The sequence below is a fragment of the Typopeltis vanoorti genome, chromosome 19 (genome assembly GCF_054136105.1).
Source record: "Typopeltis vanoorti isolate ZY-2024b chromosome 19, IOZ_Tvanoo_1.0, whole genome shotgun sequence".
Lineage (NCBI taxonomy): Eukaryota > Metazoa > Arthropoda > Arachnida > Uropygi > Thelyphonidae > Typopeltis > Typopeltis vanoorti.
The window spans coordinates 56695368-56707660 of NC_143567.1; the positions used below are offsets into that span (position 1 = coordinate 56695368).

The window sequence follows — 12293 nt, forward strand, 5'->3', positions numbered from 1 at the left end:
ATTCTTCTCTTGACTACTTTCTCCAAAACCTTGACAACGACTCCTGATATGCTGATCAGTTGATAATTTGCAACAGCAGTCTTGGAACCTCCCTTATGTAGTGGTACTATTTTCCCCTCTCCTCCTCCCCTTGGGACTAACCCAGACCCAAGACTCAAATTAAACAAAATGGTCAAAGGCACTGACAGTTCTTTTGTCGCTTCCTGTAAGAGCCGAGCTTTTATATCATCCAAACCCACAGATGTATTCACATTAAGGTTTTGTAATATACTATTCACTTCCATTTCGTATAACCTGTTGGATCTTTCATTCCTGCAATATCACCACCTGAATGATATATTCTTGCAAAATACTCACTCAGTAATTCCATTTTATCAGCTAATTCAGTTACCTCCCTACCATCAGCATTCCTTAAAATGATTCTGCCATGTACATTTTTTCTTTTACTTGCAGCATATCATAAAAACTGTTTGGGATTCTCTTTAGTTTGCATGGCTAATTTCCTTTCATAATCAGCTTTTGCTTTCCTTACTACACTCATTACCTTTCTGGCCTCTGCTTTATACTATTCGTGTGCCTGCAGGTCACCTTTCTCCTTAAATTCCCTCCACAGTTTTTTTTTTTTTTTTTTTTGCAGCTCAAGCTTAATGCTGTTATTCATCCATTTAACCCCTACTTGATTTACTCTCCGGACTCTAGGTATACTGTCAGCCATTAAATATTGTCAGCCCTTACTTCAAACACTCCTTTACCACTTCCCATGCACTATCAACCTTCAGGCCTTGCAGTTTTACATGCCATGGCACTGAACCAAGCAATCTCCTGAGCTTGTCATATTCACCAGCCCTGTACTTCCACATTTACCTTTTCTTAATTGAAAATTCTACACATTTGCCCACCTTCCAGGTCAAAACCTTATGGTCACTCTCACTAATTGGTGGTAAAGTGGTCATATTCATTACAGTCAAATTCTCAGATGCAGTTACTAGGTCAAGCACTTTCGAACCCCTAGTATATTCCATTACATGCTGTCTCAGGTAGTTATTCCTTCATAACTGCATAAAATCCAATTCCTTCCTCCCATGTGTCCTCTCCTCCTTCCAATCAATATTACCATAGTTGAAATCCCCCATAATAATTACCCTCCTTCCACTCATTGCATCTATTTGTCTATGCATAGTATCTCCACCATCTATTCCATCACCTGGTCTATAGCAGCACCCAACTGTATATTTTTTTGTTCTGCTTGTCTCAATCTCACACAAATAGCCTCAAATGCGCTCTCTTCACTATCCTGCAGTTCAACTTCAGTTCTCCTTGGCTGCAGTTCATCAGCTATCATCAATAGCACACCTCCCCCAATTTTTTTTCTCTCTGTCCCTCCTGAACATACTATACCCTTAACATTCTATCCCACTAGCTATATCATCTTCTGTCAGCCATATCTCACTAATGCAGATAACCTGAGGCCAGGAAGAGCCAACCAAGGCCAAAAATTCTTCCTTCTTGTTCCTAATACTCCTGGCATTAGTATTCATGAAGCGCAGAAGCCTGTTAGTCCCACCCCTATCTTGATGCCCTATACTAACTATTCCATTCTAATTCGTTGTCCTTCGTACTACCTCAGGCATATTATTCACATTCTTACACTCAACTGCCTCACTTATGTCTGCATATGCACCATCTTTATTAATTTGAAGGGAAACATCTAAATCAACACAAGATTTTTTAATTTTTTTATAATTCTGAATTCACAAAGAAATTTAAATACATTATTACATTCATTCAGAATTTCAAATCTTTCCTTAAACGATTTTAATGCAGTATCAACAATTACTAGATAAAATTGTATTCTAAACAATTCTTTTGAATTTATTATTTCTTCATCAACTTCATCTGGACTTTCATAATCTAAGTGGTGAACTTTAGTTCTGTTTCTTACTACTGGAAATTCGGATACTACTTTTACTTCTTTAGCCAAAACCTCTGCATCTTTAATATAAGTATTAAATGCTTCATTGCATCTAGCTGCCCTTAAAAATGTAACGAGCTCACCCAAAACATTAAGAGATTCATTTATATTAGATTCAGGAGACTGCAACATTTTGCTTACGAACATCAATTTTTGACAGAATATCGTTCCATATAACAAGTGAGAAAATGAACTGGAAAGAAGCAATCTGATTGAACAAACACTGAGCTGTATGTTTTGTTTTCATGTCTCTGGAATTATCAGCTAATATATCATTTAAACCTTTTAAGACTTCACTTAATTGCAATCTAAGAGGTTCGCACCGCTTTTATTCTGCTCTCCTATCTTGTATCACTTACAGGCTTTAGTGTCAATTTAGAAATATTGCTTTTTAGTATATCCCATCTATAAGGGGATGCAGAGAAAACTGTATACAATTCTTGGATAATGTTAAAAAAAATTAACTGTTTCAAATGTTTTTTGGCAGCATCGTTTAGAACACGATTTAAAGAATGAGATGCACAAAGTACAAAAAATGCTCTAGGATTTATATTCCTAATTTTCTTCTGCAAACCATTATGCTTGCCACGCATATTGGCCCCATTATCATCCCTTTGTCCACGCATATTTTCAATATCTAACTCATAATCTATCAAGAGTCCACCTAAAAGATAATTACATAAACCTTCCCCTCTACTGTCTGAAACTGGATAAAATCCAAGAAATAATTCTTGAATTGCAACGTCAGTGTCAATATTTACACTTCTTACTACAAATGATATCTGTTCAATGTGACTGGCATCTGGAGTGCAGTCAAGAATTATAGAAAAATATTTCGCCTTTTTTACAAATTCCTTAATTTTTGATTTAATGCCATTTGCTAAAACAGATATATTATTATTATTATTATTCAGGCCTCCATGGGGTCAAAAGACTCATCGTGGGAGTTCCTTCCTAAGAAACACAAAGCCTATCACACCTCTCCTTGAACTCATTGACCGTTCTCGCTCTCTCCACTCCATCAGGCAATGCATTCCATGGTTCAACCACCCTTCATGCAAAGAAACCACTCCTCACCCTCTTGCTCACAGTTTCCTTTCATAACTTCCAAGGATGGTCTCTTGTCATCACTCCTTCCCACTGTTCAACCAAGCGAAATAACTCCCCAGTGTCAACCCTGTAACCACCTCTCAACAGTTTAAAAGTCTCAATCATATCGCCTCTCCTTCTTCTATCCACCAAACTCTGCAGTCCACATCATCCGTCATCCGTCTTTGTATCCTTTCCACAGTTAATTTATCCCCTTCAAATCCTGGGGACCAAATCTGAGAACAATAGTCCAAGTGTGGTCTGATCAGAGACTTATACAACGGAATGATAACCCTCTTATCTCTGCAGGTCAGTGTCCTTCTCATAATAGCAGCAATCCTCTGTGTTACCTTCACCACCTTTGCAACATGTCCCCTAAACTTCAGGTTTCTATCAATCATCAACCCCAGATCTCTTGTCTCCCCTACTTCCTCCAGTATAACTCCTCCCATAGAGTATGCAGTGTCCCATTGAATTTTCCCAAACCTCAAGACCTTACATTTTGCTGCATTAAACTGACATCCCTATTCATTTGCCCATCTATCTAGCTTTTTTCAAATCCTCTTGCAGTACCGCCGCATCTGCACTACTACTAATAATCCTTCCCAGCTTCACATCATCTGCAAACAATTGAATATCCCCTTGCAATCCACTGACAATGTCATTGGATTGCAAGGGGATATAAAGGTTAAACAATATAGGTCTCAGTACTGAGCCCTGTGGACCCCACTTGTAACCCTCTGCTTCCTTGAAACTGCCCCACCATACACAACTCTCTGATACCTATCGGATAGCCAATCCTGAATCCAGTTGACCAATCTGACATCCAGACCCATGTGCTGCAACTTAAATATCAGTTTATTTTGTGGCACCCTGTTAAATGCCTTCGTTAAGTCTGCAGTATGCCTTTCCCTCATCTAATGCTCTTGTAAATTTATCCTAAAAGGCTAGCATATTGCTAAAACAAGAGCACCCCTTCACAAATCCATGTCGACTCTCACAGATAACATTACCCTCATCTGCCCAATGCTGTATACGGTCCTTCACTACTTTCTCCAAGATCTTACTAACTACTGATGACACACAAACTGTCTATAATTGGACGCCTCCAGTCTGCAACCTCCCTTATGCAATACTATCTTACCTTCCTTTCATTCCATGGGCACCTTTCTCGCACCCAGACTTTCATTGAAAAGCCAGGTCAAAGGCACTGTCAGTGCCCTAGCACATTCTCTCAAAACTGGTGGTGAAATACCATCCAGTTCCACAGCTTTACTGACATCCAGAGTACTCAGTATTTGAAACACACACTCTCCTCCTGTACCTCTAAGCCTTGAACCTGCCCCATCCCTCTAGCATTAAAACTGACTCCTTCAGGATGAAATACTCCAATAAAGTGTTCATTGAACAATTCTACTATATCTTCTGCATCAGTCACCCTATTCCCATTTTTATCCCACAATACCATTCTTCCACAGTCATTTCTCCTCCTACTGGCCACTTATCTAAAAAATTTCCTAGGATTTTCTTTGGATCTTAGGGCTAATCTCCTCTCATATTCCAGTTTCATCTTCCTTTCCATACTAGTCACTCTTCTGGCCTGTGTCTTATATTCTTCATGCATCTTCTCTTCACCTGTCTCCTTATATCTCTTCCACAACCTCTTTTTCGCATGCAATTCCTGTTTAATATTGTTTGTCATCCACTTTACTCCAATGTCCTCTTGTTCACTCGTGGCATACAACCTACCACTGCTGCTAACAAATGTTCATTCATAATTTCCCATGCACTAATGATATCCCAGCCTTCTAATTCCTCCCTCCATGAAACTTCCCCAAGTTGATGTCTTGGACTATTATAATCACCTGCCTTATAATTCCACATACGTTCTCTTTGATACTCCTGCATTTCTATTCTTTTTCCAAGTCAAAACCATATGGTGACTCTCTCCAACTGATGGGAGAGATGTCATCTCAGTTATTATCAACTCTTCTGATGCTAAAATCAAATCCAAAACTCTTGAACCTCTTGTTCCCTCTATTACATGTTGCCTAAGACATTTGTCCCTCAAGAATTCTAGAAATTCCATTCCCTTATCGCTACATGCATCTTCCTCTCCCCAGTTTATACTACTGTAGTTAAAATCTCCCATAACAGTCATTCTTCTTGCACTTTCCAAACTCAACTGTCTAAATATTTCCTGGTCCCCATCCTCTGTACTTCTGGGTCTGTAGCAACACCCCACTAAATATCCTGTTTTGCCCACCTCTATCTCGCACCATATGCTTTCAAAATCATTAGTGTCACTGCCTTCCAAAGTCTTCACTCTTAGAGGACATAGGTCATCACTTATCATAAGCAGTACTCTACCACTACGCTTTCCCTTCCTTCCTGCTGAAAAATGCCATACCCCGCAACTTCTATTCCTGTTATTATATCCTCTTCTGTCAACCACGTCTCAGTGATCTGAATAATTTTTGGCCAGGCTGGTGCTATCTGCACCACCAATTCCTCTCCCTTATTCCGGGTACTCCTGGCATTAGTATATAGCATATAAATGCCGTTGTTTCTATACCCAGTATTATCCCCCTCTAGACTCCACTGGGCTCAGTATTACCTAATGTCATCCCCCCTTCTCCCAAGTACCCATTCCCACAAGAGGCCATCCCCTGCTACCATCCTCCCTGGGACACACTGACTTTTTCACAACAGCAATCTCTTCAGATGCCTACGTTCTTCTTCATTCAAATGTAAGTGGTCGCTTGCATACAATTCCTCTCTGTCTTCAAACGCACTCCAAGCATCCACATATTCCAGTCCTCTCTTGTCACACATTCTAGCTATTATGTCATTTAATATTACAGCTCTTCTGCTCTGTTCGTCATATCATACCTAGGCAACACACACACACACTATCTTTCCTCTCCGTGTCTTCTTTCATACCACCTCAAGCAAGAATCTCATATCTCTCGCTGCCCTATTTACACCACCACTCAAGTCATTTGTTCCCACCATCACATGGCCTAAGTAACGGGGTATATGATTTCTTGAATTTTGAGATTCTATTATGTTATTTACATGCTGTGAAATAATAGGGTCAAATTTCGCCAACATTTCTATGGCCTTTAAAAAATTTCCATTATTTGCTTCATTAGTTTGTTGTAATAGATATGGTATGAAGGTCAGCAATAAAAAGACAAAGACAATGAAAATAGGCAGAATCATTGAAAATGTCAACTGTGTTGTGAATGGAGAACCTGTGGAACAAGTAAAACATTTCAGCTACTTAGGCACGATTTTTAGTGAAGATGGTAAATTAATATGGAAATAGACAACAGAATCAACAAAGCTGGTATGGTAGGAAGTCAATTGAATGAAGTCATATGGAATAAGAGAGAAATTAGTTGGAACACTAAATTAGCTCTATACAAGACAGTGTTCAAACCAGTTTTAACTTATGGATCTGAGAGCTGGGCCAGAAGGAAAACATTTGACCAAAGACTAGAGACCGCAGATATGAGAGTCCCGAGAAAGATTACAGACGTGAATAGATGGCATCAATGGCAATATCATATTAAAAACGAGGATATTAGGAAAGAACTTGACATTGTCTGCATCCAGGAATGCGTTAGCAGAGCTAATCTCAGGTGGTATGGTCACTTAAACAGAATGGGCGAGGAAAGATTAGCGAAACAAGTGTTCTCTGCCAGGTTGGCAGGAAAATGACCCAGAGGAAGACCAAGATATAGGTGGATTGATATGGTACAAAGTGCCTTAGACAACAGAAATATAAGATCTGATAATGTTTGAGTCTTGACAAGTAACAGACAGATTTGGAGGAAAATTGTAGATAGGAAGTTAGTAATGATGTAAATTTTTCATGTAGTACTATCATATCCTGTACACCCATTGAGGATACATGTCAGGAATTTGATTATGATGATGATGTATAGATAAATAAAGATAAAAATGTCAAATGATTCTTACTCTCTCCCTTCTTAATCTCTGGCCCACACATGGTACTAATGCCCTGTAGGTTCTATAACATCTCCTTTTTTGAATTAATTTTAAAGAAAAAAATGTTTATTAAATAAACCTGTTGTGAAATTTAATATAAATTGCAGACTGATTTTTTTTTTTAGGTGCCAACATTTTTCTTACATCTGATAACAACATTAAGTTAGGTGACTTTGGCTGTTGCATTAAACTTATGAACCATACTACAGTACCTGGAGAATTATCCACTGTAATGGGAACACCTGGTTAGTATTGTCTGTCTGTTTGTTTGTTTTTTAATTTTCTGTTAGTTAGTATTAGTTTTTGTATCCTTCATATAATGAATAAGATTAAGAATACTGTCCAACTTTGTTTTTATACATTAATAAAAAAGTTATGAAAATTAAGATCACTAGTTTCAATTTTCAAATATATACTGCTTCACTCACATAACTTGCATAATATAATGTAATGCTTATGCCTTAGTCATGTCAACCAGTGATTTCTGTTGAAGTTTCTGAAATAAAGACTGCATAGAAACAGGAATGAAAATAAATCATTTACAAATTTAACTAAATATTAACTGAAATTTTGAAAGCTGCTTTGAAGACACACACACACACACACACTCAACAAAGACTACAAATAAAATATCTCCTGAACAGAGACAGCCATGTATGGAGCACTAAGCACATGTGCCACTTCCAGGAACATTCCCTCTAATTTAAACCTGGATCTGTATAGTAGCATGGCTTTCTTCAACTAAATGAAATGGTCTTGATCCAAGGCATGTTCTGTTAGTCTGCTTTTTTGTTGCCTGTGCCGAATATATCTTTTTATGTTCTTTTCTTCTTACCATGGTGGTGTGTCCCATTTGCCCAGAGTACTGGACCCACATCTATAGGGAATACTGTAAACACCTTGGAAGGGAAAATCCTGGTAGTCCTTAACTATAGAATAACATGTATGCCACACTAAAATAAATTTCATTATGTAAATATTTCATCTTATGTATCATAAGATATCATATATATATTTACATATTGTAATAAAATTTATCTTACTGTGGCATACATGTTATTCTGTATTTATGGATACTCCACAAGTTTCATTATACAAGAAACTGACAGTCCTTGATTTGTCTGAGGAAAGGGAAGACGTTATCCAGGAATATTTATAAATACTTATTTGGCTTATAATAACTGTTCAGATTTTGTTTTGTTTTTAGAGTGAGCCAAGTTTATCTGTAATATACCTATAATTTATGGTTGAGATATGATGTGTATATATAGTCTGGTTCAAAGGGGAGGTATTCTTTTTAGATCACAGGGTTGACACTGGGGAGTTCTTTCGCTTGGTTGAACAGTGGGAAGGAGTGATGACAAGAGGCCATCCCTGGAAGTTATGAAAGGAAATTGTGCATGGAGGGTGGTTGAACCATGGAATGCATTGCCTGATGGAGTGGTGAGAGGGAGAACAGTCAATGAGTTCAAGGAGTGGTGTGATAGACTTTGTGTTTCTTAGGGGGGGGGGGACCTCCCCCTCGATGACTCTTGATAGACTGTGTTTCTTCGGAAGGACCTCCCACGATGAGTCTTTTGACTCCATGGAGACCTGAATAATAATAATAATAACTGCATAAATCCAATTCCTTCCTCCCATGTGTCCTCGCCTCCTTCCAATCAATGTTACTATAGTTGAAATCCCTGATAATAATTACCCTCCTTCCACACATTGCGTCTATTTGCTTATGCATAGTATCTCCACCATCTGTTCCATCATCTGGTCTATGGCAGCACCCAACTGTATATTCTGTTCTGCTAGTCTCAATCTCACACAAATAGCCTCAAATGCACTCTCTTCACTATCCTGTAGTTCAACTATAGTAACATTGATTGGAAGGAAATTGTTTGAACAGCGGGAAGGGGTTCAAACATCGGGGTTCATACACCGGGCTGCAGTTCATCAGCTATCATCAATAACACTCCTTCCCCCATTTTTTTTCTCTCTTGTCTCTCCTGAACACACTGTACCCTTCACATTCTATCCCACTAGCTATATCATCTTCTGTCAGCCATGTCTCACTAATGCCAATAACCTGTGGCCAGGAAGAGCCAACCAAGGCCAAAAATTCTTCCTTCTTGTTCCTAATACTCCTGGCATTAGTATACATGAAGTGCAGAAGCCTGTAAGTTCCACCCCTATCTTGATGCCTTATACTAACACTCCCATTCTGATTTGTTGTCCTTCATACTAGCTCGGGTATATTATACACATTCCTACACTCAACTGCCTCACTGATATCTGCATATCCACTCCCCCCCCCCCAGAAGCTCTAGTTTCCCTGATTCTGCACATCCACTTTCACTTCATTCAGCAACACTTTCTCCAGTCTCTGCACACCAAATCCATTATTCAGATGCAAACCATCCATCTTGTATAAGTCCTTTCGCCCATCAAACTCACTCCACATGTCCACAATCTCCACACCACTCCTCCTGCATAACATGCACATAGAGTCATTTGCAATTAAGGCTCTCCTTCTCAACTCTTCTCTGTCATACCGTGGCAACAGACTCACTATCTTAACTATCTCACTCGTTTCTTTTGCTACCTCTAGTAATTTCTTCAAGTCCTCTCTCATAGCAAATTTTTCGCCTTTTAAATCATTTGTTCCTACCACTATCATTTCTTTCACCTTCTGCTTTTGCGCTCTAATAGCCTCACTTACATCCTTAATTTTCGCACCCGGTAAGTATGATTTTGTCAAACAGTACATGAGACTTAAACTACTCCATCATAGGCACTGCCAGTTCACTTGCACATTCTCATGGCATATGAGCTGACATAACTTTCCAGGCCCACTATTTGAAGTCACGTTGATATTTTTCAATATACTGAGTATCTCCAGGTCATACCTCAATTCTGACGTCAGTAAGTGGAAAGTCACCAACTGATATCCCCTTGGAAAGTGATCACTTTTTAACTGAATTATGTCTTCTGCTTCCTTTTGTCACTTTCCTACCATCAGCACTGATTAAATTTATCTTTCCATAATCATTTTTTCTCTTAATTGCTGCATATCAAAAAAACTCATTTGGATTTACTCTGGACTACTTTTCTAATTTTGTTTCAAAATCTGATTAGCCTTCCTTACCATACTTGTTACCCTTCTTGACTGTGCTTTATATTGCTCATGTGCTGATTACCTTTTTTGTCTATATTCCTTCCACAATGCTTTCTTTTTTTTTTGCGGCTCCAGCTGTATATTCCTATTCTCCCACTTAATCCTTACTCAGTTTATCTCTCCTGACCCCAGGTATGCAGTCTGCTCCAAGCCTTGTAAGTTTGTCATAATTGCGAGCTGTGTAGTTCCACATGTTGAGCAACCTCCCAGGAAAAGAATGCATGTTCACTTTCCCTGATTGGAAGTTGAGTTGCTACTGTAATTATAGATAGATCTTATGTTCCTATTACCAGATCCAACACGCTCAAATCCCTAGTTCTCTCCATCATATGCTGTTTCAGGTAATTATCCCTTAGTAACTGTATGAATTCCAATGAGTTTCCAAAATTTCTAATGATTTTAGCAAGGGTTTTTTACAACAGAAAAACTCTCACTAGCTTGAGCTGGTGAAATGTCAGGTTGTAAATATTTAATTTAGTTAGTAAATTATTTATTTTTCATTCCTGTTTCTGGAATATAGCTTTTATTCCAGAAATTTCAACATGAAGACCAACAGGCAAAAAAAATCTGAATATGGAAATACAAGTCAGCCAGTAGAAAGTTTAGAGTGAGATGTGTATTTCTTATTTCAAACTAATTCTCAAATATTAAAAATTAAACTTTAATTAAATGAAACAAGTAGTGATTCCAAAATCCCAAAATAAGTGCCAGAGTGCTGAGTAGAGACCACCAGAAGAGGGGCATCCATAAAAAAAGATGAAGCAGTAAAGCAGAGTATATAAGTTCTTTTCGCTGTACACTTTGGTATTATGGTCTAGCTACTCACTGATGAAGCCTCAAAAAATTATGGTCTAGCTACTCACTGATGAAGCCTCAAAAAATTATGGTCTAGCTACTCACTGATGAAGCCTCAAAAAAGGCTGAAACTGGTCTGGGTAGTGACCTCCCTCCATAATGTAATAACAGCATACATTTCGTAGGAAATGTGTTTTTACATTATGGAAAATACCTAAGAATAGCGATCTGAACTTTCCCCACCTTTGCAATGAGTTGTCCAGTATTGTACTACGTACTAGGGTCACTTGCATTAGCTCACGCTAGTGATCGCCAATACTTTATAGTTTACGATATTCGGCATGAAACTCTCTGATTCCAATCTTTGAGTTTCTTATTTGGTTTTAAAACAATGTGGATTTTATATCCCCTTAATTTAAAATATTGTTTAAAATTTTAATTCTAGATAATGCTCCAGGTCATCGATCTTATATCTGTGATCTTCATCAAGTTTAAGGTAATGTTTCTCCCACCAAACACTACTTCATTGATCCAGCCGATGGATCAGGGAGTTCTTGCAGTGTTTAAGGCTTATTATCTACAGAGAACTTTTTCACAAGCCATTTCTGCTACAGAAAGCAATGATCAGACTCTCTCTCTCTCTCTCTCTCTGCAATTCTGGAAAGCATTCAAAATTTATCATGCTATTAAAATTATTGCTGTGGCTTTGGACGAAATGACCTCTCAATGTATGAATGGCATATGGAAAAAGATATTAAAAAGGTCTGTGCACGATTTTAGAAGTGTTGAAAAAAAATTAAGACAGACTTTTGTAAATTGAGTGAAGAAATAGTAGGCCTAGCAAACAATCTGAATCTCGAAGTGAATGATGACCACATAGTTCAACTCATAGAAAGTGCCCCATGAAGAGTTGATCAAAAAGAAGTGGTCAAACTGGAGGAACAACGTGTTGCAGAAGAGGAAGAACAAGAAAAGGAAGAGGGAAAAGACAAACATGAAAAGGTAGATAAACAATTTACAGTGAATGATGTTGCAGAGATGTTCTTTGCAGTTAGTGATGTTCTCAAAATGGCTGAAGACATGGACCCCAATGTTGAACGCTACTTATTAGTAGAAATGAAAGCACATGATGCGTTTGCTTTCTATAAACAAATTTATGATGAAAAGAAGAAGCGGAATAAGCAAAGCACATTGTTGTACATTTTCATCAAAAAAAAAAAAAAAAGGTTACACCAGAAGAGCCACAGCCACCTG

The 12293-nt window shown here is 38.1% G+C and overlaps 1 protein-coding gene across 1 annotated transcript in view; it reads left to right on the forward strand.

Moving 5' to 3' along the window:
• Positions 1-12293, forward strand: part of LOC150096139 (mitogen-activated protein kinase kinase kinase 4-like) — a 734047-nt gene that overhangs the window by 655180 nt on the left and 66574 nt on the right. Inside the window, exon 23 of the mRNA XM_090409620.1 lies at positions 7204-7323. Within this exon, the coding sequence (XP_090265746.1) occupies positions 7204-7323 (120 nt within the window). The remainder of the gene's footprint in view (positions 1-7203; positions 7324-12293) is intronic.